General features: G+C 36.9%; 1 protein-coding gene across 15 annotated transcripts in view; it reads left to right on the forward strand.

The window, feature by feature from the left end:
• The window catches only part of SCMH1 (Scm polycomb group protein homolog 1), a 186993-nt gene that overhangs the window by 65648 nt on the left and 94495 nt on the right, over nt 1-26850 (forward strand). For 10 of the 15 annotated variants that reach the window (XM_078452026.2, XM_078452028.2, XM_078452029.2 and 7 more), the window contains 2 exons: nt 2280-2350; nt 15477-15711. In XM_078452026.2, coding sequence (XP_078308152.2) covers nt 2280-2350; nt 15477-15711 — 306 coding nt within the window. Of the gene's footprint in view, nt 1-1268; nt 1412-2279; nt 2351-15476; nt 15712-26850 lie in introns of those variants that run through there. The other 5 variants (XM_078452020.2, XM_078452019.2, XM_078452022.2 and 2 more) reach the window with 3 other exon arrangements.

The raw sequence follows: 26850 nt of genomic DNA on the forward strand, positions 1-26850 counted from the left end.
GCATCAGGCTTTGTGCTGACAGCTCAGAGCTTGGAGCCCATTTCGGATTCTGTGTGTCTCTCTCTCTGCCCCTCCCCTGCTCAAGTTCTGTCTCTCTCTCCTTCAGAAATAAACATTAAAAAAAAAAAGAGAGAGGAGATTCCTTTTCATTCAGTTGGCAATAGGGTGTTCTCTAAATGGAGAAAGATGTGAGGTTGCTTGCCTATGTAATAGGGATTGATTACCATAATTGATGTGTAATAGAGAACTGTAATTAATGCCCCAGTTATTTTGGTACCCCTGATGCTGCCATAATTTTTAAAACCAAAGTCTCTTGGATGCTTGTGGTCAAAACGCAAGCTACTACAAGCAATTACCCAGACTGAGCAAACCTCTAGATCTGTGCTGTCTGATACAGTAGCTGTTAACCACATGTAGGAATTTGTATTTAAATAAAATTAATTAAATTAAACTAATTAAAATTTAAATTCTTCTCTCACGCATTTCAAGTGTTCCGTGGTTACATGTGGCTAGCGACTTTTTTTTTTAACGTTTATTTATTTTTGAGACAGAGAGAGACAGAGCATGAACGGGGGAGGGTCAGAGAGAAAGAGAGAGGGAGACACAGAATCCGAAACAGGCTCCAGGCTCTGAGCTGTCAGCACAGAGCCCGACGTGGGGCTCGAACTCACGGACCGTGAGATCATGACCTGAGCCGAAGTCGGAGGCTTAACCGACTGAGCCACCCAGGCGCCCCCAGCTAACGGCTTTCTTATTGGACACCACAGACACAAAACATTTCTGTCATTACAGAAAGTTTTAGTGGACAGTGCTGTTATAGATGCTGGAGTGCAAAAGTTGCAGTTCACTCAAATCCAAGACTTGCTATTTGACTTAATTCTTTATTTGTAAGAATGGAATGGTAATTTTTAATGCTTTTTTTTTCCTAACAGCAAATAGTGGTGAAATGTATTCATTCCTTGCTTTAGGGACATCTCCGCTAAGAGTAGAGTCTTTATTCTGATAAGCTCTTAAATCTTGATTCCAGGTTAATATCCATCTCATCTACCCTGTGGACTCTGTATTCAAGATAATTAATCATTGGCCAGTTCGTGGAGTGGTTCAGAACAGACTGTGATTTCTGGCCAAATCTATTTGGCTTGCTTAAGGATGGTGGGAAAGGGACAAGTTTTAAAACAGAAACTATAAAGTCAATAGAGTATAAAGCCTTGGCATCATCTTTGAAGTGATTTAGATTTTATCATTCAGTAAATCATTTTTATTCCCAGCATCTAGTGCTTTTTGCATGGTCCAAAAGGGCCCTGTGCTGCTCCACTGCAGAGGAAACTTCAAGAAATGCTGGTTTGCTACAGTGTTTTAGCTTGTGAGAGTCTCTGGGACCTTCCCTGCACCATCATGGGGTCACCTCTAGGTGGGTATTAGGGGGAGATTGGTAATTGATTTAACCTTTAATAAAGAACTTAGTCATCTTTTGTGGTTTAATAACATACATATTTAATAGTTTGTTCCTTAAAATGTTTTCTCTGACCCTAGCAGCGTCACCTTGAAGACTGTTTCTCTAGCACAGTGTTGCTCTAAAGGCCACTTCAAGAGGCTACAAGATCCTGTAGGCCCCCTAACTCATTCATAGTTACTATCATAAGAAATGCTACCGAGGACCTACTTTTCTGTAAATTACCAGATCTTTGTCATTTTGCACCTCAGGCAGTGCAGCTGGAATGGGAGTGGGTTCGGGGTGGGTGAGAGAGAGTGAGAATTCAAGTATGATCTCACTCATTCTGGTTTTTCCTACCATCAAATCATCTTACCGTATGTCTGTCCTTCATTCTTTCTGAGCTGCGATGGTGGGATCCAACCATATTGAGTGTTAAAAGCTATTATTTGATGGCATTAAGGTACCTCTTCAGGAGTCAGGTTGTTCAGAAGGAATCTCCTCACCCATTTTCTATGTCTTCTATTCTGTTTTCCAAGAGCTTCCTGAACACTTCTGTGAGATACTGGTATATGTTGCTCTGGCATTTTGGATCACTTTAGGGACTAACATGTAAAACGTAGTAAGGTCATCTTTAGACCATAATTTTAAAACATTGATCTAAAATGATCCACTCAGCTCACATAGATTTCTACCCGTAATACTCTCTTGAGCCCAAACAGGGAAAAATACGCTTTTTCTTATGCTCAGAACGAGTCAAAAAATGGCCTAATGTTTAGTGTAGATTGCATCCTGAAAGCACTTTTTAGGAAGTTGACTGTGATAGAGATTTCTATTTCCTTTTCAGGTCATTTTACCTGGGACAAATACCTAAAAGAAACATGTTCAGTCCCAGCGCCTGTCCATTGCTTCAAGCAGGTAATTGATTCTCAACATCTTTAGTAGGTGGGAGGCAAGTAGGTTTGTTCTGATCCTTAGATAAGCAAAACATGAGGTAGGAGCCCTTGGACTTCTCACCTGAAGGCCCCAGAGTAAACTTCTATGGGAAGAATACAGCTCAAGGCTCAAAACTCATGAATTTTGGTAGGACACCTTCCTTCCAACATCATCCCAAGTGACACCTTTTCCTTTCTTCGCCTCTTTGAGGATATGTTTTGTTACTGAGAACAGTAGCTGGTTGTTTTTTGTTTTTTGTTTTTTAAAATAGTTCTTAATTCAGACAGAGAGGAAACAGTTACATCCCTTAGACAGTTCTTGAAAGTTGATCAGTATTCATTTCTCTATACACAGCACCCCTGCCACATTTTCATAAGAATGCTGGCACTGAGTTCCATTGGAGAGTATGTTAGGACCTTATTAGAGGTCATTCAGAGCTTCCCACATAGGATTAAGTGTTGCACGCAATGCACAGATAATGTTGACTATATCAGCACATGATAGGCTAGTAAGCAAAGAAGTGTACTGCTGCTAAACAGAGCTAATAAACATCAGGAAATTATGTATACTTTCCTCCCTTTATTCTTCAGTGTTTATTTCCTCAAATTGTCAACATTTCACTTTGAATTTTGTCTGTGCTCTAAATAAAAATATAAATCCAGGACTTTTGCTCATTTGAAATAATAGGGACTAAATCCATACTCTCACCTGAAATAATAATAAAAGGACAGAGTATATTATATTAAACAGTGGTTTTCAAGTTACTGAAGATCAGGCAGCCAAGCACAGTGATCTCTGAGAGATGAAAAGCAATGAGTTGAGCCCCTTATGATTTCCCAGCTTACTCCCTTAAGAGAGTTTTGAGACCATGGCCCAGAGAAGGGGAGCCTAGGGTGGAACCCAGCAGAATCCCTAATTTTAATGGTTGGAGCTAAGAGGGGAAACCAAGGTGGCTAGAATTTGTAGGACAGAGTGCCTACAAGGAGAGAGCTGCACAGAAAGAAAACCACAGGGATCTGCAGAGAGCCCTCTTCAAGTATTCAGCAAAGTGCTGTTGTTGTTCCATGTATGCATATGAGGAAACGACCCAAAGCCAAGAGAAAAACCATCAGATCTATAGAAGGAACAGAATCTAGCACTCCCACAGGGCTGGATATAATGCCTGATTCCACCAGTTAGACTGGAAAATCTCATAATTCATGTGGCATAAGGTGGAAAACTTGGGAAGATCTTACTCAGTAGTGGGGAATAATTAGCCTTAGAATGAGCACTTCTCTGGACCTGCCTAACACATCATAAAAGCAAGACTCAAAATGATCAAACTGTTTGCAGGTAATTTAAGTGCATCTAAGAACAAAGCACAAAAGAAGATGTGATATATGTTACATATATTATATATATAAGGACTATTGGCATTCAAAAAGAATAAAATCTTGCCATTTGCAACATCATGGATGGAACTAGGATGTGTTATGCTAAGCAAAATAAGTCAGTCACAGAAAATAAATATTATAGGATTTCATTCATATGTGGAATTTGAGAAACAGAATAGGTGAATACAGGGGAAGGGAAGGAAAAATAAGATAAAAACAGAGAAAGGCAAACCATAAGAGACTCTTAAATACAGAGAACAAACTGAGGGTTGCTGGAGGGGTGTTGGGTAGGGGGATGGGCTAAATGGGTGGTGGGCACTAAGGAGGGCACTTGTTGGGATGAGCACTGGGTGTTACATGTAAGTGATGAATCACTAAATTTGGTTCCTGAAACCATTGTCACACTGTATATTAACTAGCTTGGATATAAATTTAAAAAAAGAAAAATTAAAAAAAGAAACACAGCTGTCACTAAAAAATCATAAAAATGTATATTAAAAGAAGAACAAAGCATAATAAGGGAATGCAAAAACATCCAGCAGCCAACAGCTAAAAGTCAAAATGTCTGACATCCAGTGAAAGATTACCAAGCATGAGAAGAGGCAGGAAAACATAATCATCGTGAGCAGAATAATCAACCAATTGAAATAGACTCAAAACCTATATAGGTCTTAGAATAGCAAACAAAAACATTAAAACAATTATTTTAATTGTATTCCATGTGTTTGAAAGTTAAACAGAGACATAGAAGATATAAAAAAAAAAAAAAAGACTCATATTGAACTACTATGTGTGAAATGAAAAGTATACTGGATGAGATTAATGACAAGAAAAGACCGGTAAACTTGAAGACATAGCAGTAGAAACTATCATGAAACACAATGAGAGAAAAGAATCCTCAAAAGATGAAAAAGATTATCAGTGAGCCAAAGGATAACTTCAGTTTCCATGGGATAACTTCGTAGACCATGTAATTAGAGTGCCCAAAGGAGAAAAGAGATGAGGGACAGAAAAAGTACTTGAAGATACAATGGCTAAAAATTTTCCAAAATTGAGGAAAACTGTAAATCCACAGATTAAAGAAACTCTGTGAATCCCCTTCTTCCCCCCAAATCAATGACAAGAAGAAAACTACATTAACACATAATCACAAATGCTCAAAGCTAGTGATAAAGAACATCTTAAAAGCAGCCGGAGAAGAAAGACACCTTATATACAGGGAAACTAAGATAAGAATGACATTATATGTTCTTGTCAGAAACAATGCAAACAAGAAAGTTGAGTAACATGTTTAAAGTACCAAAAGCAAAACCTGTCAATCTAGCATTCTATACCCAGTAAAAAGATCTTCCAAAAACAAAAGGCAAAATATATTTTCAGACATACAAAAACCAAAATAATTCATCACCAGAAGACTCACTACAAGAAATGTTAAAGGAAGTGTGTCAGGCAGAAGGAAAATATTACCAGGTAGAATTACAGATCTATAAAAAGGAATGAAAATCCCTGGTAATTATAATTAGAAGGGTGGGGCGCCTGGGTGGCTCAGTCAGTTAAGCGTCCGACTTCGGCTCAGGTCATGATCTTTGTGGTTTGTGAGTTCGAGCGCCGCTTCGGGCTCTGTGCTGACAGCTCAGAGCCTGGAGCCTGCTTTGGATTCTGTGTCTCCTTCTCTCCCTGCCCATCCTCCGCTTGTGCTCTGTCTCTCTCTGTCTCTCATAAATAAATAAATAAATAAATGTGAAAAAAAAATAACAAAAAAATTGTAATTACAAGGGTAAATACATAAGATGTAAATACATAAGGGTAAAAACATGTTTTTTCTTACTTAAATCTCTACAAAGGGTAATTATGTAAACAGTAATAATCATATTGCATTATTGAGGTGATAACAGATGTATAAATAAAATGTATAACAAAAGCATAAATGCCCAGTAGAGGAGAAATCTTAAATATACTACTGTAAGATTCTTTTACATGAAGTAGTATACTTGAAGATAGACTGATGAGGTAAACATGTTTACTATAAAGACCAAAACAACTACTAAAATAATAGAAAATAAATAGCAGATGGTAGACTTAAATCCAACCATATCAGTAATCAAATTGATTATAAATGGTCTAAATGCCTCAGTTAAAAGGTTGAGATTGTCACATTGAAAAAAAAACAAAAAACAAAAAACGACCCAATTGTATACTGCTTGCGAGAAATTATACTTTAAATATAAAGACATAAACAGGTTAAAAGTAAAAGGATGGAAAATGATATACTCTGCTGACATTAGCCATAATAAAACTAAAATGACTATGTTAATATCAAAATATATCTCAGAGCAAAGAATACTACCAGGGATTTAAAAAAAAAAAAAAGGCAATTTCATCATGAAAGGGGTCAGACATTTTTATGTGAAGCAAATAGAAATGTAAGGAGAAATGAATAAATCTAAATTTATTTGTAGTTGGGAGTTCTAATACTCCCCTCTATGATTAAAGAACAAGTAGTAAGAAATAGCAAGTGAATAGTAGACATTGGCAACACTGTCAGTGTTTGTCAGTTGGACCTAATTGACAGGTATAGAGCATCCCCAGCAACAGTAGAGTGTACATTCTTTTCAAGTGCACACAGACAGTTTACCAAGTTAGGCCATATTCTGGACCATAAAATAAGTTTTGGTAAATTTAAAAGGCTGTAATATAAAGTACACTAAGTTAAATAAAAAATTAATAGCAGAAAATCTCTAAATATTTGGAAACTAAGTAATACATTTCTAAATACCCCCTTGGGTATGGAGAAATTAAAAGGGACATTAACAAATATTTTCAACTAGGGGAGCCTGGGTGACCCAGTTGATTAAGTGTCCCACTCTTGATTTTGGCTCAGGTCAAGATCTCATGGGTTGTGAGATTGAGCCCAGCATTTGGGCTCTGCACTGACAGCATGGAACCTGCTTGGATTTCTCTTTTCTCTGCCCCTCCTCCATTTGTGCTCTCTTTCCCAAAATAAATAAATAAACTTTAAAAAATATTTTCAACTAAATTGAAGTGAAAACAGAACATTTCAGAGTTGTGGATTTCTGCTAAAGCAGTCCTTACAACGAGCTTATAGTACTAAATACCAATACTAGAAAAGAAGAAAAGTTTCATTTAGTGACTTCAGCTTCCATTTTAAATAACTAGGGGGACAAAAAGAGCAAATTATCCCCAAAGTAAGCAGAGAAAAGGAAATAATAAAAATCAGAGCATACACCAATGATATAAAAAAAAAAACAAAACACGAAAATCATTGAAGCCAAAAGCTGAGTCTTTGCAAAGATCAATAGAAATGATGAACTTCTAGCCAGATTAATCAAGAAGAAAAGACGACACAGATTAGTAATAGCAGAACTGGAAGGAGTAACATCACTGTTGATTCTACAAATATTAAAAAGATAATAAAAGAATATTACGAACAAATTTATGCCTTTAAGTTTGATAACTTAGTTGCAATGGATAATTTTCATGAATAACACATGTTACCAAAGTTCACTTAAAGAAAATCTGAACAGCACTATTTCTGTTACAGAAGCTGAATTCGTAGTTAAGAAATTTCACACAAAGAAAACTTCAGGCCCAGATGACTTCACTGGTGAATTTTTCCAAACATTTAAGGAGAAAGTAACACAAATTCTACACAGACTCTTCCAGAAAGTTTAAGAAAAGGGAATACATTCCAGATCATTCTTTGAAGCAAATATTACTCTGATATCAAAATCAGGTAAAGATACTGAAAGAAAAAACTACAAAGCAACATCCCACATAAAGATATGTGTAAAAAATCTAAAGGAAATTCTAGGAAATTGATTTTAACAACATATAATAGTAATTCATCATGACTAGGTGGAGCTTAATTCCAAGAATTTTAGGTTGATTAAACATTCAAAAATCAATCAGTGTTTCACCATGTGGACATACTAATGAAGAAAAAGTATGATCATCTCAATAGATGCACAAAAAGCATTGACCAAATCCAATGTCCGTTACAAATCAAGACTCTCACAACAAGAAATAGAAGGGAATTTCCTAAATCCTAAAACGCATCTATGAAAAACTTATAGTTATCATACTGAATGGTAAAAGTTTAAATTTTTTTTTTTTTCAACGTTTTTTATTTTATTTTTGGGACAGAGAGAGACAGAGCATGAACGGGGGAGGGGCAGAGAGAGAGGGAGACACAGAATCGGAAACAGGCTCCAGGCTCCGAGCCATCAGCCCAGAGCCTGACGCGGGGCTCGAACTCACGGACCGCGAGATCGTGACCTGGCTGAAGTCGGACGCTCAACCGACTGCGCCACCCAGGCGCCCCTGAATGGTAAAAGTTTAAACGTATTCCCCTTAACATCAAGAATAAGACAAGGATGTCTGCTTTTACCACTTCCATTCAACATTGTACTACCAATGTGACCAGGCCAAAACAAAAACAAAGGATGGAAAGGAGGAAGGGAGGGAGCGAGGGAGGAAGGAAAGGGATTCAGATTGAAAGAGTAAAGCAACCACTAAAGAAAATATGTGGGTAGCAAATAAGTACATGAATTGATGGTTAACATTTTTATTAGGGAAATACAAAGCAAAATCATAATGAGCTATCTCTATACATTTATTTAAATGTCTCTGATAGAAAGGACTGACCATACCTAATAGTGGCAAGGATGTGGAGTAAATGGAACTTTCATAAACTACTGGTGAAAACATACTTTAAAATATAGTTTGGCAGAGCACCTGGGTGGCTTAGTTAGGTAAGCGTCCAACTTTGGCTTAGGTCATGATCTCACAGGTCGTCAGTTCGAGCTCCAAGTCGCTTTGGTGCTGACAGCTCAGAGCCTAGAGCCTAGATTCTGTGCCTCCCTCTCTCTCTGCCCCTGCTCGTGCTCGACTCTCTGTCCCTCTCTCTCTCAAAAACAAACATTTTTAAAAAGTTTTTTAAGATACAGTTTCGCAAAAACAAACTTCAACAACAGACTACTGAGCCAAAAAAAAAAAAAAAAAAAAAAAAAATCACTAAATTAGGAATTGAATAATACATCTTTAACCTGAAAAAAAAAATGTTTATACCTCAGTAACATGGTTAAAAGTAACTTAATAGAAGACATAATGGAAGAGAAACTCTCATTTACAATAGCAGAAAAAAAAATTAGGAATAAACTGACAAACATGAAAAACTTACATAAAGAAATCATAAAGCAGATTTTGTCAAAGTTAAGGACATCTGCCCTTCAAAAGACACTGGTAAAAGAAGGAAATATAAGCCATAGTCTTGGAAAATATTGGCAAATCACATAGCTGACAGCAGTGCTCTCCTAATTAATCTAACAATTTGATGTAATTCTATCAAAATCCCAGGTACCTATGTTGCAGAAATTGACAAGTTGATTCTAAAATCCATAAAGAAACACAAGGGAAACAAAATAGCCAAAACAATGTTGGAAAAGAAGAACAAAGGTAGAGAACTCACATTTCCTGATTTCAAAACTTACTATGAAGCTACAGTACTCAAGACATTGTGGTACTGGCATAAAGATAGACTTACATGTCAGTGGATTAGACTTGAGAGTCTGGAAATAAACTCATACATTTATGCTTAATTGATTTTGGACAAAGTTAAGTGGGATTTTTAATAACTAGTGTGGGGAGAATTGGATATGCACGTACAAAAGGATGTAGTTGCACCCTACCTCCATAATATACAAAAATTAAGTTCAAGTAGCTGATAGTCCTAAATGTAAGAGCTGCAACTATAGAACTCTTAGAAGAAAACATAGGAGTAAATCTTCATGCCCTTGGATTAGGCAATGGTTTTTTAGATATGGCACCAAAAGCACAAGCCACAAAAGAAGAACTAGATAGATTAGACTTCATAAAAATTAAAAACTTTTGTGCTTCCAAGAACACTATCAAGAAAGTGAAAAGATGACCCACAAAGTGGGAGAAAATGTTCACAAATCATGTATCTGATAAGGAACTTGTATCTAGAATGTATGAAGAACCAAAATTTTTTAATTTTTTCTTTTACATTTATTCATTTTTGAGAGAGAGAGAAGAAGCGGGAGAGGGGCCGAGAGAGAGGGAGACACAGAATCCGAAGCAGGATCCAGGCTCTGAGCTGTCAGCACAGAGCCAGACACGGGTCTCAAAACCACAAACCGCGAGATCATGACTTGAGTCGAAGTCAGACGCTTAACTGACTGAGCCACCCAGGTGCCCCTGAAGAACCTAATTTTTAAATTAATAAGACAACCTAAGTTTTAAATGGGCAAAGACAACCTAATTTTTAAATGGGCAAAAAATTTCAATAGATATGTCTCCAAATATACACAACTGGCCAATAAGCACATAACAGATGGTTAATATCATTAATCTTGAGGGAAATGCAAATGAAAAGTGCTGTGAGATACCACTTCATATCTACTAGGATAGTTGAAATTAAAAAGACAGACCATGGGGCGCCTGGGGGCTCGGTTGAGCGTCTGACTTCGGGTCAGGTCATGATCTTGCTGTTCGTGAGTTCGAGCCCCTAATCAGGCTCTGGGCAGATGACTCGAAGCCTGAAGCCTGCCTTAGATTCTGTGTTGCCCTCTCTCTCTGCCCCTCCCTGGCTCTCACTCTGTCTCTCTCTCAGAAATAAATAAACATGAATAAATAAGTTAAATAAATGATAAAAAGGCAGACAGTAACAAGGATGGTGAGGATATGAAGAAATTGGAACCATCATACATTGCTGGTAAGATTGTAAAATGTTGTAATCACGTTAGAAAACAGTTTAGAAGCTACTCAAAATGTTAAACATAGAATTAGCACATGAACCAGGATTCCCACTCCTAGGTAAGGAAAACACATGACCACACAAAACTTATACACAAATGGCATCATTATACATTATAGCCAAAAAGAGAAAACTCAGTGTCCATCAATTGATGAATGGTTAAGCAAAATGTAGTATATTCACACAATGGAATATTACTCATCAGTGAAAATGAATGAAATACAACACACATTAACCTTGAAAACATTATGCTAAGTGAAGGAAGGAACCACTCACATACTGTATAATTCCATTTATATTAAACCTTTAATCCATAGAAACAGAAGATTAATCGTTTCTAGGCTGGGCTGAGGGCTGAATGGGGAGAGACTGCTAATGGGTATGGGAATTCTTTTGGGGATGATGAAAATGTTCTAAATTTAAATCGAGTGATGTTTGCACAACCCTATGAATATACTAAAAAACTACCAAGGTATATACTATAAAAAGGTAAATTTTCTGGTATGTGAGTTAAACAAATAAATACCTACCATATGATCCATCCATTTCACCTTTAGATATTTACCCAAGAGAAAAGAAAGTATATTCCCATACAAAGATTTATACATGGGCGTTCATTAACAATTTATTTGTAATCATCAAAAACTGGAAAAAACAAAAAAACAAAAAACGGGATGCCTGGATGGCTCAGTCAGTTGAGCATCTGACTCTTGGTTTCAGCTCAGATCATGATCTCATGGTTTGTGGGGTTGAGCCCTCCTTTAGGCTCTGCACTTGGAATTCTCTCTCTCCCACTTTCTCTCTCTGCCCTCCCCTGTGCTCGCTCTCTCTCTTTCTCTCTCAAACATTTAAAAAAAACTGGAAACACCCCAAATGTTTATCAACATGATTTACTACTCAGCAATAAAGAGAAATGAATTATTAATGCATTCAGCAATAGGATGACTATCAGAATAGTTATGCTGAGTGATACTATCTACTAATCTTATAGCCAGCATCATACTTAATGGTGAGAAACTAGAAGCTTTCCCACTAAGATCAGGAAAAAGGCAAGCTGTCTCCTCTCACCTCTTTTTTTCAGTATCATAGTGGAAGTTTTAGATACTGCAATAAGACAAGAAAAGGAAATAAAAGCTATACAGCTTAGGAAGGAAAAAATAAAACTGTTTGCAGATGACATAATTGTCTTTGTAGAAAATCTGAATTAAAAAAAAAAAAACCTGGAATTAATAAGCAATTACAGCAAGGTTTCAGGATACAAGGTTAATAAAGTCAGTGGCTTTCCTTTATACTGTAATGAACAAGTGGATTCTGAAATTAAAAATACAGTACCATTGAGGACCTCCAAAAATGAAGCACTTAAGTGTAAATCTAACAGAATATATACAAGCTTTGTATGAGGAAAACTACAAAATCTGGTGAAACCAATGAACAACAAAAACAAAAAATGGAAAAATAGTCCATGTTCAAGAATAGGAAGATTCAATATTGTGAAGATGTCAGTTCTTCCCATCATGATCTATAGATTCAGTGCAAGCCTAATGAAAATTACAGCAAGTTATTTTGTGGAAAAATTGATTTTAGAGTTTACATGGAGAGGCGAAGATCTAGAATAGCCAACACAGTATTGAAGGAGAACAGGGTTGGGGGACTGACACCACCCGACTTCAAGGCTCACTATAAAGAAACAGGAATCGAGACAGTGTGCTGTTTGCAAAAGAAGAACCAGATGGATCAATGGAACAGAACAGAGAGCCAAGGAATAGCCCCACATAAGTATAGGCAACTGATCTTTGACAAAGGAGCAAAGGCAATACCATGGACCTAAGATAGTTTTTTCAGCAAATAGTGCTTAACTGGACAGCCACATGCAAAAAAAAAAAAAAAAAAAAAAAAAAGGAACCTAGACTGAAACCTTATATCCTTCACAAAAGTTAGCGCAAAACAGACCACAGACTAAATATATAACCCAAAACTATAAAACTAGAAGATAACCGGGGCGCCTGGGTGGCGCAGTCGGTTAAGCGTCCGACTTCAGCCAGGTCACGATCTCGCGGTCCGTGATTTCGAGCCCCGCGTCAGGCTCTGGGCTGATGGCTCGGAGCCTGGAGCCTGTTTCCGATTCTGTGTCTCCCTCTCTCTCTGACCCTCCCCCGTTCATGCTCTGTCTCTCTCTGTCCCAAAAATAAATTAAAAACGTTGAAAAAAAAATTTATAATAAAAAAAAACTAGAAGATAACCTTGGAGAAAAACAAGATGACCTTGGGTGTGGCGATGACTTTTTGGATATGACACTAAAGACATGATCCATAAAAGAAATTGATAAGCTGGACTTCGTTAAAATTGAAACCTGCCTCCGTGAATGACACTGTCAAGAGAATAAGAGGACAAGCCACAGACTGGGAGAAAATATTTGGAAAAGGCATATCTGGTAAAGGAATGTTATCCAAAATCTGCAAAGAACACTTAAAGTGTCAAGAGATGAAACAACTTGATTTAAAAAATGGGCCAAAGATCTTAGACTTCTCATGAAAGAGGACATGCAGATGACAAAAAAAGCATGTGAAAAGATACTCCACATCATATGTCATCAGAGAAATACGAATTAACAGTAGTGGGATGCCACTACACACCTATTAGAATGGCCAAAATCCAGAAAACACTGATACCGACAAATGTGAGCAAGGATGTGGGCAACAGGAATTCGTTTATTGTGGTAACGCGAAATTGCATAACCATTTTTGTAAGATAGTGTGGTAATTTCTTACGAAACAAAACATACTCTTACTATGAGATCGAGCAACCATATTCTTTGGTATTTACTCAGATGACTTAAAAACTTACACCAGCAAAAAACCTGCACGTAGATGTTTGTTGCACTTTTATTCATAACTGCCAAAACTTGGAAGCAACCAAGATGCCCTTCAGTAGGTGAATGAAAAAAATGTGATATAGCCAAACAACAGAATATAAGCCCTAAAAAGAAATGAGCTATCAAGCCATGAGCAGACATGGAGGAAACTTAAATGCCTATTACTAACGGAAAGAAGCCAGCCTGAAAAGGCTGCAAAACTATAGAGACCCTAAGAAGATCAGTGGCTGCCAGTGGGTGGGTGAGTGAGGGATGAATTGACAGAACACTGAGGATTTTTAAGACAGTTAAACTATTTTGTATGATCCTATAATGATAAACACACGCCATTATACATTTGACCAAACCCACAGAAGGTACAACACCAGGAGAGAATCCTAATGTGACGTGTGGACTTTGGATAATTATGCTGTGTCAATATAAGTTCATCATTTGTAACAAATGTACCACTGTGGTGAGGGGTGTCGATAACAGGGGAGACTATGCATGTGTTGGGGCTGAGTATATATGGAAGATCTCTTTACCTTCCTGTCGGTTTTCTTCTGAACCTAAAACTGCTTTGAAAAAATAAAGTGTTTAAAAAACAATGGAGTTGGGGCGCCTGGGTGGCGCAGTCGGTTAAGCGTCCGACTTCAGCCAGGTCACGATCTCGCGGTCCGTGAGTTCGAGCCCCGCGTCGGGCTCTGGGCTGATAGCTCAGAGCCTGGAGTCTGTTTCCAATTCTGTGTCTCCCTCTCTCTGCCCCTCCCCCGTTCATGCTCTGTCTGTCTCTCTCTGTCCCAAAAATAAATAAAAAACGTTGAAAAAAAAAAAATTTTAAAAACAATGGAGTATACATTAAAATTAATTTTTATTTTTATATAATTTATTGTCAAATTGGTTTCCATACAACACCCAGTGCTCACCCCAACAGGTGCCCTCCTCAATGCCCATCACCCAATTTCCCCTCTCCCCCAACCCCCATCAACCCTCAGTTTGTTCTCAGTATTTAAGAGTCTCTTATGGTTTGCCTCCTTCCCTCTCTGTAACTTTTTTTCCCCCTTCCCCTCCCCCATGATCTTCTGTTAAGTTTCTCAGGATCCACATAGGAGTGAAAACATAAGATATCTGTCTTTCTCAGCCTGACTTATTTTACTTAGCATAACACCCTCCAGTTCCATCCACGTTGCTACAAATGGCCAGATTTCATTCTAAAAAAATTTTTTTGAAAATGAGTTATTGATACATTCAACAATAGGGATGAATATCAGAATAATTATGCTGGGTGAAAGAAGCTAGACAAACACAAACAGAGTTTATTCTGATTCCACTTAAGAGGAAGAAATGCAAACCAGTCAATCTACAGTGAGAGAAAGTAATCAATGTTTGCCTGGGGACAGGGGTCTGGGAAGGGCCAGACAGAAGAATTATAAAGGGACATGAAAAAACTTGGGAGTGTGTCCATGTTCATTATCTTGATTATGATGATGGTTTCAAGGTGTATGTGATATATATGGTGTCATGGGTGTATACGTATGTCAAGATTTAACAAAGTGTATAGTTTATGGTATGTCAATTATAACTTAAAATTGTTTTTAAAACTGTGAATTGATTTCTAAGTTAATGTCGAAATAAGAAAAATAGTCTTTGGGCCTGTGTGATGAATACACAAACCTGCATACTGAAACGCTCCATGAAGAGACATTAAGGATGTGCAAGTTTAATAGGATGATTTCTGAGAAGAAAATGTTATGAACACCTGGAGAGTTAGGATGTTAGAGAAGACAGGATGAAGAAGCATTTAAGTCAGGACCATTTGAGACACTGCTGTGCTTTTCTTACTGGTGTGAGTCAATATTTGATGCTTTTGTGGAAAGTAAATTTTTTCCCCTTCATCTTACCTTCCAGTGTTTCTTTTACATGAAACCCTTCCTAAGTATCAGGGAATAGTTCAAGGTGCTTGTCCTGGGCCCCACTGTAACCAATTTCAGTACAAAGAATAAATTTTCAGGCTCCATCTCTTAACATCTTTACTGAAAATGCCATATACTCTTAGTCTGCCTAATCCCCATGGCTTGTTTTTCTCAGTCCTACACACCTCCAAGCAACGAGTTCAAGATCAGCATGAAATTGGAAGCGCAGGACCCCAGGAATACCACATCCACGTGTATTGCGACAGTAGTTGGACTGACAGGTGCCCGGCTCCGCCTTCGCCTTGATGGCAGTGACAACAAGAATGACTTCTGGCGGCTGGTGGACTCATCTGAAATCCAGCCTATTGGGAACTGTGAGAAGAATGGGGGTATGCTGCAGCCCCCTCTGGGTGAGTAACTAGACCCAAGCCTTCCTTAGCCAATTAGTTATCTTCCCAGAATGCTACATCCTGTTACAGGAAAGCCTAGGGTCCCCTGCCTATTCTTCTCTTTCATATGGCCAAAAGAAAAGGCCTACCAAAATGAAATGTGCTATAAAATATGGACATGTCCATCTCTACATTAACTTATATCCAAGCTTATTTCTTAAGCTCTCCTTTTTCTAACTCGAAACCACACCTTTCATCAGTTCCCAGTTACCCTGAGAGAGTGGAAGGAGGTTTACCATTTAGCCTGCCTCAAAAAACCATAAAGGATTTTACCAAATCCTACAAGGATAACCAGAGGTGAGAGAAAAATCTTTCAGTAACAAGATGACTGATACAGAGGTTCCTTATCTCCTTTTCCTTAAATTCTCACTTGGTCCTTGTAATTTTCTCACTCTGAATCAGTTGTTAAGTAAAATGTGTTATTTTACTTAAACTAATAACCCCACTAGAATTTTCTTCTCAAGATCAGATTTATCTTTTTGTTTTTTCCCCTCAGTATAAGTGACTCAGCCCATCTCATCAATTACTATCAGTCACTATTGCAATGAGTCTCAACAGAGACTAGAGAGAGATGGGTTATGAGCTGTGGGCTATGTTCCCCTCAGGGGGTTGTGCTAAATTAATTGAGCATTAGAGGACAGATGACATTTGCAGGAAATCCCCAGCTGGTTACTGAATTATCCCCCATTTAAAAAATGTATTTGTAATAAAATTCCAAACACATACAGAAGTCACAAGAATAGCACAGTGAATGTCCATGTACTCTTTATCCTTGATAATTATCAACACATAATCGATCATGTTTTATTTGTATCTACACATATTTCCTGCCCCCTCCTGCCCCGTTGCCCCAACATAATATCATTCTGTCATTAAATATTTGGTATGTATGTCTCGTAGATAATATTTTTAAAACAATCATAATAACATTATCATGTGTTTATAAACTAACGATGATTCCTTAATACCAACTAATATTTACTCAGTGTTTAAATTTTCCCTGTTGTCTGTCTGTCTGTCTCCTCTCTCTTTCTCTTTATTAGTTCCTTTGAATCAGGATTCAAATAAGATCCACATATTGCACTTGGTTGACATGTCCTTTAAGTCTCTTTTAATCTATGGGTTCTCTTTCTCTCTTATTTTTTTTTCTTGCAATTTGTTGAAAAATCTAAGTAATTTGTCTTTAATTATCTCCCACAATTAGATTTTGCTGATTGTATCTCTATGGTAACATTTGACACATTTCCATGTTCTCTCTTTTCTAGAAATTGTCAGCTAGATCTTGAGGCTTGATCAGGTTCAGGTTCAATTTTTTCATAAGAACATTTCATAGCTAGTGGTGTTTACTTCTATTGGGAATCATATATATATATGGTCTCGTTTCTCTCATTTTATAATGTAGCAGCTGTTACTGCTTGTGGTCTAGATCAAGGGTTGCCAGATTTTCTTAAAGAGTTAGACAGTAAAACTTTCAGGTTTATGGGCCATACATTCTCTGTTACAACTAGTCAGCTTTGTCATTGTAATACAGAAATAGCCACAGACAATACATAAATACATGGGCAAGGCTGTGTTCCAATAAAATCTTATATTTACAAAAACAGATGACTGGCCTGCTGGCTATAATTTGCTGACTCCTGATATAGAGCAATCAATTCATTATGGTTGCAAAATGGGAAATTTTAATCTTACAGTTCTGTCCACATAAATTAAATGGAATATATCTATTAAACTTCCATCACATTTTTGGTTATTGTGAGGTTATAGTTCATGGAAGAAAGCTTAAATGCTTGATTCTTTACCAATTTTCAAAATAATGAATTAGTTTACTAACATCCTCCAAAAATATTTAAGGACGTTTTTGTTGTTATTGTTATTTAGTATCATAAACCCAAGGATTCTTACATATTTGACATGTTTCATTCCATTACACTAACTGTCCTTACTGATTCTTGATTTGTCCCATCATTGGCTGCATAGGAGCCTCATCAAATGGTTTCCTGACACTTTTTTTTTTTCCTTTTCTTTCTTTCTTTCTTTCTTTTCTTTTTTAGAGAGAGAGAGTGCACCAGTGGCAGCACGGTGCAGCGGGGGAGGGTAGAGGGAGAGAGAGTGAGAATCTCAAGCAGGCTCCACACCCAGTGCAGAGCCTGACACGGTGCTCAATCTCATGATCCTGAGATCATGAGTTGGGTGCTTGACGGACTGAGCCACCCAGGCATCCAGTCTTCTGACACTTCATTGTTTGATAGCTGTCTTGGATTTTTGAAATTTCAAAATCTTCCAGAGTCATCTTTTTTTGTTTGTTTGTTTAATTCAAGTTAGTTCACATACAATGTAGTATTGGTTTCCGGAGTAGGACCCAGTGATTCATCACGTACATATAATAATGTCCAGTGCTCATCTCAACAAGTGCCAGGCTCATCTTTTAAATTATCTGCCTCAAATATGGAATCAGCTATTTCTTTTAGATGCCCAGTTCTTCCGGTTCTTCTTAGTGGGAAATGGTATTTAGAGACTATTATCTGAATCCTAGAGTACTCAGTGCTACTGGGTTGGTCATTCTTTCTACATCTTTTTGATATAGAGAGATAGGAACTGCCTTATTGTTATTATTACTGTTACTATTATTATTATTAAGAGAAAATCATTAGTTCATATTGATACTTCCTACTAAAGTTCAGGACAAATGGTGCTTTTATTTACTTTATCTTTGCTGTCTTTAATCTGTATCTCCTTTATACCACAACAAAACCCTAGTTCTCCATATCACTAGCAAAATAACTCAGTTATTTTATCCTATTATAGCACACAGGACAACAGTCTCAGAATAACAGTAGCAACACTTACCACCATTATCATTACTGACGGTGTTTGAGTTACTTGCATTTCTTGTTTTCCTACCCTCCAATGAAGGATAGTCAATATATTATAAGTTTGCTTGGATTAGTTTCTCTCTGGGTGGCAGTGCCACCAACTTGGTATAAACCTGGGTTCATTTGTTGTATTGTTTTTTATTTTTAGAGATTGCTTCTTGGAAACTTTCCTTTATAAACGTATATGTGATACACATCATTCTTAAAGTCAAATCTGTAAAGTGAAGTATATTGAGAGAAATCCCCTTCACTTTCTTCCCTTCTTCTGCCATAGGTAGCCCCTGTCTATATTCCCATTTTTTAAAAATACAAATATCCGTGTGTGTGTCTGTGTGTGTACATATACACATAAGGTATTTCCCACCTCCTTATATAAATGACAGCATACTATACATATTGGTCTTAACCTTACTTTTTGCCACTTAATGAAATACCCTAAAGATGACTTCTTAGTAGCATGGAGATATTCTTCATTCCTTTTTATAGCTAAATAGTACTGTATTATTCTCAACCTGCTTGATGAATTGCTATTTGGAAACATCTTGATAGGCTATTAAAAAGTAGAGTTGACCCTTGAACAACACAGGCTTGAACTACACAGCTCCACTTATACACAAATTTATTTCCGTAAATACAGTATAGTACTATAAATGTATTTTCTCTTCCTTAATATTTTCTTAATAACATTTTCTTTTTTCTACCTTCCTTTATTATAAGAATACACTATATAATACATATAGCACACAAAATATGTGTTAATCAACTCTTCACATTATCATTAAGGCTTCTGGTCAACAGTAGGCTATTAGTAAAGTTTGGGGGAAGTCAAAGATTCTACGCAATTTTTGACTGCATGAGGGGGTGCATGTCAGTGCTCCTAACCCTCACATCAATCTTTCAGTAACTTCTCTAGAAATGTACAAATCCAAAAGGAAACCAAACCACCCCTAATTCATGTTTAAACATAACTGAGAGTCAAGAATACCACAGATTTTAATTACATTTTCAGATATAAAGATCTGAAACCATTAGAGCTAATACCTGACTCATACCAGAATGAATAGTTTTATGTAGTTAGAAATTGCATTTAAAAGGGGGAGGGCAGTGGAGGCCTAACACAGTCAAAATAACCTCCAGGAAAATATAGGCCCATTTAGAGTGGGAAATACTGAGAACAGAGCTAAGACCTACTTCCCTACTGGGGAATCCAAAGGAAGCCAGTGGTTCGAAAGTCTGGATTGAGGGACTAGAGATAGCACTCTTGAGAAGACATCTACCTTTGGGGGAGGGTAGACATATTGAAGGAAAAGCAGGGCATTGTAATTCAGAATTATACAGAAACAGAAGAGAATCATAAAGCCAAAAGACACATCAGACACTTCCCATCCCAACAGCCTCATCTACTAAAGAAACTGCATTTCATTAGGTCAACAGAAAATTCATAACCCGAGATCCCTGCCAAAATAGAACCTCCTGTTTTTGCTGGTCCAGGAAAATATCAGACATTTCAAATGATTAGGAAATAGCAATCGACACCTATAAAAAGCTTCTATCTGACAAAAAGCAAAGATGAGGCTAAAACCATTTTAACTGTTAAAAATTCTGCCAAAATCAGTGACTAACCAGAAGAAAACTATTGCACAACAACCCAACTTGAATTAAACAAGTATTGACAGATATGAAAAAAATACCATGAATCATAAATTTTAAAAGTCAGACTAGAAATGCACAATAGACAGGAAGATGTAAAAATGGAATTGTCCAAACTCAAGAAAAAAATTGAAGAAAGACAAAATAATCTCAATTGACTCAATTCCAGGGTGCCCAATGGACACAGGTTTAACTGAAAATGTAATAAGGGACATTGAGAAGAGAAATAAAAACAGCCAAGAGAATAAAAATAAGTATTAGAAAAGGTTAAAAAGTATCAGAAAGGAACTGTTGGATATAGAACATAGTCAACATAGATTCAATGTGTATGTGTAAATGTATGTATGCATGTGTTATTGGAGTGTCTGAAGAAGATAAACAAAGCAATGAACCAGAATTAATACTTAAATTTTTCAAAAATTAAAACCCAAACTTCTGTTTTGAAAGGGCCTACCTTATTCCTGGAAAAATTGATTCAGATTGGTTACTCTAAGATCTATTCTAGTAAAACTATTACATTCTAAGAATAAAGAAAAATTTCCTCTAAGCCTCCAGAAAAAAGGCCAAATTATTTACAAGGGAAAGAAAGTCAAGTTTGCATCATCCTTTGCTATAGCAAAGTACAAAGCAAGACAAAGTAGAGTGGTGTTTTTAAGAAATTCAAGGAAAGAAAATAAGATCTTGGGGTTTTATATCTATACAAGCTGTTTTTTGGGTACTGAGATTATACTGAAATGTGTTCAGCATGCAGGAGCTTAGGAAATGCTGTAACCCAAGCCCTACCGGAGGAATGAGTTACATACAGAAAGAGCTTCATCCAAACAAGGAATGATCAATCTAAGACAAAAACAAAGGTGGAGACGGGGTAGAACAGTATGGTATCAGTCTGGGTCCAATGAAAAGAGAGAACCCACACAGTAATTTGAACACAGAAAGTTTAATATAATTATTAACTGTAACACAGGCTTGGGGTATTGGTGTGTTTGGCTAGTCAAAAGGAAAGAGAACTCTAATGAATATAAGAGCAGACGTAAGGGCAGGCCACTACACTGGAGCTGAGATAGAGGGCCCAAGGAGGAGCCTCCCCTCTCCCATCCTCAGGGCTGAGATGTAGACCTTGTTGGAGGGGACGCAGCTGTGGCTCACTGTACGAGAGAAGTCACTGTGGTGCCACAGCAGTGGACTTTGCTAGAAATTTGCCTTCAGGGGTGCCTCTGGGGAAAGCTGTTCATGGAGAGATGTCTCTCTGGAGTGCTATAAAGCCATTTAAGTGGGGCAAGGTGGTGGTGGTCGTGGTGCTGGCTACTGATATTACTGGCTGTCGTGAACTGCAGAATATGGTCAAGAGAGAAGGTGGGATTGCTGCAGGAGCCCACCAAGCATTCACACCGGAAGCAGGAAGCAAACCTCCTCCCTCCTGTAATATCCTTAGATGGGATCAAAGGATATCACCTAAAACTGATACACCAAGTAGAAGCCTAAATGAGGAAAAGGTAGATTAAGGATACTATAAAATATGTTAGTATAAAGGTAACTACTAAAATAAAATTCCAAAACTTCCTTAATAACAAAGGAGCAAAAAGATCAAGAAACAGACCACACAGAGAAGGAGATGAACTAAATATGGAAAGCACAGTAAATAAAACCTAATGTGACAGGGTTGAAACCAAATGTGTGATTTATATTAATAAATATAAATAGTTTTAACTGACCTATTCAAAGGAAAAAAATTCAGATTGGTACTCAGAGTCAAACCCAGCTTTATACTGTGTACAGGAAACATACCTAAAGTCAAATAAGTGAGAAAGACTAAAAATAAAAGGATGGTTAAGGGTATGAAAAGGAAAGTCAAACAATACAATAACAGATACTACAATTCTGATATTAGACAAGGCAGAATTCAAACCAAGAGGGGCGCCTGGGTGGCTCAGTCACTTGAGTGTCCAGCTTTGGCCGAGGTCATGATTTTACAGTTCGTAAGTTTGAGCCCCGCATCGGACTCACTGATGTCAGCACAGCCTGTTTGGGATCCTCTGTCCACTCGCCCCCCCCCCCGCCCCTCCCCCACTCATGCTTGCACTCTCTGTCTCTCTCTCTCTTTCTTTCTTTCTCACACAAAAATAAATTAAAAAACAAAACAAAACAAAAAAGAATTCAGACCAGGATGCATTCAACAAGACAAAAGAAGCCACTTTATAATGCTTAATGGTGACACAATTCACAATGAAAATGTAATAATTAAAAATATTTTGGAACCAAATTACAAAGAACGTGTCTTTGTAAAATGGAAATGATTGTAGGTGCAAAGAGATAGAGACAAACACACTGATAGATTTAACACACCTCTCAAGGCAAGGCAGGCCAAGAGGACAAAAGTTAAAGGTATTGAAGTCTTTCATGAATAAGGTAGATCACGTATGTGTACACATATCACACTCTGTTTCCTGGTGAATATCCTTCTACATTGAAATCTAAAACTCTAAACAACTCTTGTTTGAAAAGGGAAATATAAACCAAAATTGCAAAACTCCTAAAAAATAATAAACACGTATCGGAATTTTGAGATCAGTTAAAGCAATGGTTGAAAGAAAACTGATAGATTTAAATACTTGACATCAATAAAAATGGAAGGATAAAAATTAAGCATTTAAATTCCCAATTCAAAAAGCTAGAGAAAGAGTCACGACACAAAGAAAACAAAAAGGAAAAAGAAAAAAGAAAGGTAAAAGCAAAAGTTAATGAGGTGGAAAATAGAAAAGCAATAAATCAAAATGCCGGTCCTTTGGGAGGATAATACACAAGATACACAAACTAAGTAGTTAGCCTACTAAAGAAAAGGAATAAGCACAGATACACAAAAGTAGAGATGACTAAGGGGGGAAATAACTCTGTGTAAATAAATTAGAAAAGTGAGGTGAAGTAGGAAAATACTATTTGTCAAATCTGAACCCAATAGCATTACAATATTTAAACAGGTATGTAGAAAACATATGAAAATTTTCAAAGAACTACACCTGCAGCAGAGCACTTAAGTGCAGATTATTCTACAGGGGAGTCCTACAAAACTTTAAAGACCAGATTATCTACTACTTAAATTGCTAGAGGTCAGTGATACCCAACAGAACTTCTGTGATGATGGAAATGTTTTATATCTATGCTGTCTAGCCACATATGACTACTGCAACTAAAGATTTTTAATTTTGTGTAATTGTAATTTAAAGTTAAAAGGCCTTATGTGGCTGGTGACTGCCTACTGGACAGTTCAGCTCCATACATATCATAGAAAAATAGGAAAACATACAGATTTCTTTTTATGAAGTAGGTAGAATTTTGATACCTAAGCCTGATTTAAACACACACACACACACACACACACACACACACACACACACAGTTTCATGTATGAATTTTGTTACAAAAATTCTAAGTAAAATATGAGAAATGAGAATTCAACACATTTAAAACAATAATTTATCAAAGCAAATTAGTGGGGTTTTTTTCTGGAATAAAAAGATTTAACTTTAGAAAAATCATTAATGAAATTCACCATATTAAGATCGTTATAACAGGGATGCTTGGGTGGCTCAGTCAGTTAAGTATTTGAGTCTTGATTACAGTTCAGGTCATGATCTCACAGTTCATGAGATTGAGCCCCAGTTGGGCTCTGGGCTGACAGCAAGGAGCCTACTTGGGATTCATATTCTCTCTCCCTCTCCCTCTCCCTCTCCCCCTCCCTCTCCCTCTCCCCCTCCCTCTCCCTCTCCCCCTCCCTCTCCCTCTCCCTCTCTCCCCCCTTCCTCCTGGCTCATGCTCTCATGTACTCTTTCTCTCTCAAAATAAATAAACTTAAAAAAAAAAACAAAAAAGATAGCTATAAGGAAGAAAGTCGTCTGACCTTTGACGAAAATTAGCACACTACTAAAGACTCAACATTTCCTGATTTCAAAACTTATTACAAAGCAACAATAGTCAAGACATGTAGTACTGGTATAAAGATATACTTATAGGGGCGCCTGGGTGGCTCAGTCAGTTAAGTGTCCAACTTCAGTGCAGGTCATGATCTCACGGTCCATGAGTTCGAGCCCCGCATCGGGCTCTGTGCTAACAGCTCAGAGCCTGGAGCCTGCTTCGGATTCTGCGTCTCCCTCTCTCTCTGCCCCTCCCCTGCTCACACTCTGTCTCTCTCTGTCTTTCAATAATAAATAAACGTTTAAAAAAATTTTTTTTAAGTTAAAAATAGAATTACCATATGATTCAGCATTTCCACTTCTGAGTATATAGACAAAACAATTAAAAGTAGGGATTCAAGCAGATATTAGTATACCTATGTTTAGCAGCATTATTCACAATAGCTAAAAGGTCGAAGCAACCGAAGTGTCTATCCGTGGAAGAATGGGTCAACAAAATGTGGTATATGCATACAACAGAATATTACTGAACCTTAAAAAGGAAGGAGATTCTAACCCGTGCGACAATGTAGATGAATCTTGAAGACATTATGCTAAGTGAAATAAGCCAGTCGCAAGAGGACAAACACTGTATGATCCCACTTATAGGAGATACATAATACAGGCAAATTTATAGAGACAGAAAACAGAATGGTGGTTGTTAGGAGCTGGTGAGGAGGGAGGAATGCAAATTACTGTTTAATGGGTACAGAGTTCACTTGGGGAAGATGAAAAAGTTCTGGAGATGGATGGTGGTGATGGTTGCACAACAACGTGAATGTACTTAATACCACTTACTTTTGAGAAAGAGAAGGGGAAATATGTATACACACACACATTTTATAATATACATGAAATTACATATTTTATATACTTATTTTTATGAGAAGAAACACAGGAATGTTAAACCAGAAAATAAGGAAAAGGTCACCTATTGGGAGTATCTAGGAATAGTGTGGAAAGTATAGCAATGAGAGTGAGACTTCTCTGAGAATACTCTTTTATATTCTCTTGACTTTTGCATTATGTAAATGTTTTACTTTAAAAATAAAACTAAACCAGAGAAAAGAACAAATCATATTCTGAAATTGATTACAAACAGAAACAAACTGAACTATGTATCAAATGGATATCATAACATTGGGACACACTTCAAAGAAAAAATGGAGCTCCAAATAAATCCTGATGTTTTATTAACAATGTTAGTGGTTTTACCTTAATCTGAAGCTATTTTGCGTGTATTGAGGATAGGGCAAGTGAGTAAAGAAGATACAAATATAGGATGGGGGAAGATGAAGAAGAACCCTGTAGTATAGAATTTGAATTGGAGGTATCTATTATGAACTCTTAACTTTAAAACGTGTATATAATTATATATACATATATATATATACGTATATATATATATATATATACGTATATATATTTGTATTATAATGATATAAGTTCTGTTCATTGAAAAGGCCTAAAAGTAATGACACCTCAGTAGCCATGTGGTTTCTAAATCCCATTCTCCACTAAAAGGAATCCTGGCTCCTTGGAGAAATGACTGATTCCAGGGCTGAGCAGAAGAGAAAATGTAAGGTGAATTTGGAACATTCTATTATGCCAGAAAGAAAAGAAGTCTTAAAGAACAGAAACATATCAGAAGGACACAGGAGCCAGCTTGAAGGGGCTCTGATCAGCCAAAACTGGAACAATAAGAGTAACAAACAGAATAATGAAAACAAGAGAACAATGGTATTGGCATCCATAGGTCCCTAGTGATACACATAAAAAACTTTAGAGTTGCAGGGAAAGGTCTAATTGCAGAATGTCAGCTAATAAGTATAGAGAGAATGATAGAAAATTACCATTTTGCAACCACCATTTTAATTGATTCAGGCAAGGATAATCAGTGAGTGCTAAAACCACAGGGTAAAAAAGCTTATTGGAGAATAGGGTATTCACATAGTCTCAGTGTTTCCTATTAATTACAAAGGGAAATTATAATGGAGAAGTCTGTCAGTCACTCCTTAACAAGTGATCAAATTCGTATCATCGATAATTAGATAAACCACATTATGTGCTTCTTAAAGTAATGAAGTGAGAAGTACTCAACATCACTTGTATTTTTGTCAGAACTGTTTAGCATGAATGTAATCATAAGGAAACAATCAGAAAAAAAAATCCAAATTGTGGGATATTCTATTAAACAGCTAGCCCACAGTCTTCAAAAATATCAGTTTCATGAAAAACCAGCAAAAGACAACAGGGTTGGTCTAGATTAAAGGAGGCTAAAGAAACAGGACAACCAAATACAATATGTAATTCTCGTTCAGCTCCTGTACTTAAAAAATTCAACTGCTATAAAGGACATTTGGGGGACAGTTGAGGATATTTTAAGTTAAATTTCTTGGGAATGACAGTATTGCAGTTTTAAAGGAGAACGTCCTTGTTCTGAGGACAAATGTACTGATGTATATTTAGGGGTGAAGTGTCACTATGTTTCTGACTTTCTCATAGTTCAGAGGAAAAAGTGTGTGTAGATAGATGGAAAGCAAATATGGTGAAATGTTATTAGTTGTTGAATCTGGGTGAAGGATACATAGTTGTTCATGTACTGTTTTTGCTACTTTTCTCTAGGT

Source organism: Panthera onca, chromosome C1 (assembly GCF_046562875.1).
Source record: "Panthera onca isolate mPanOnc1 chromosome C1, mPanOnc1 haplotype 2, whole genome shotgun sequence".
In the NCBI taxonomy this organism is placed as follows: Eukaryota; Metazoa; Chordata; class Mammalia; order Carnivora; family Felidae; genus Panthera; species Panthera onca.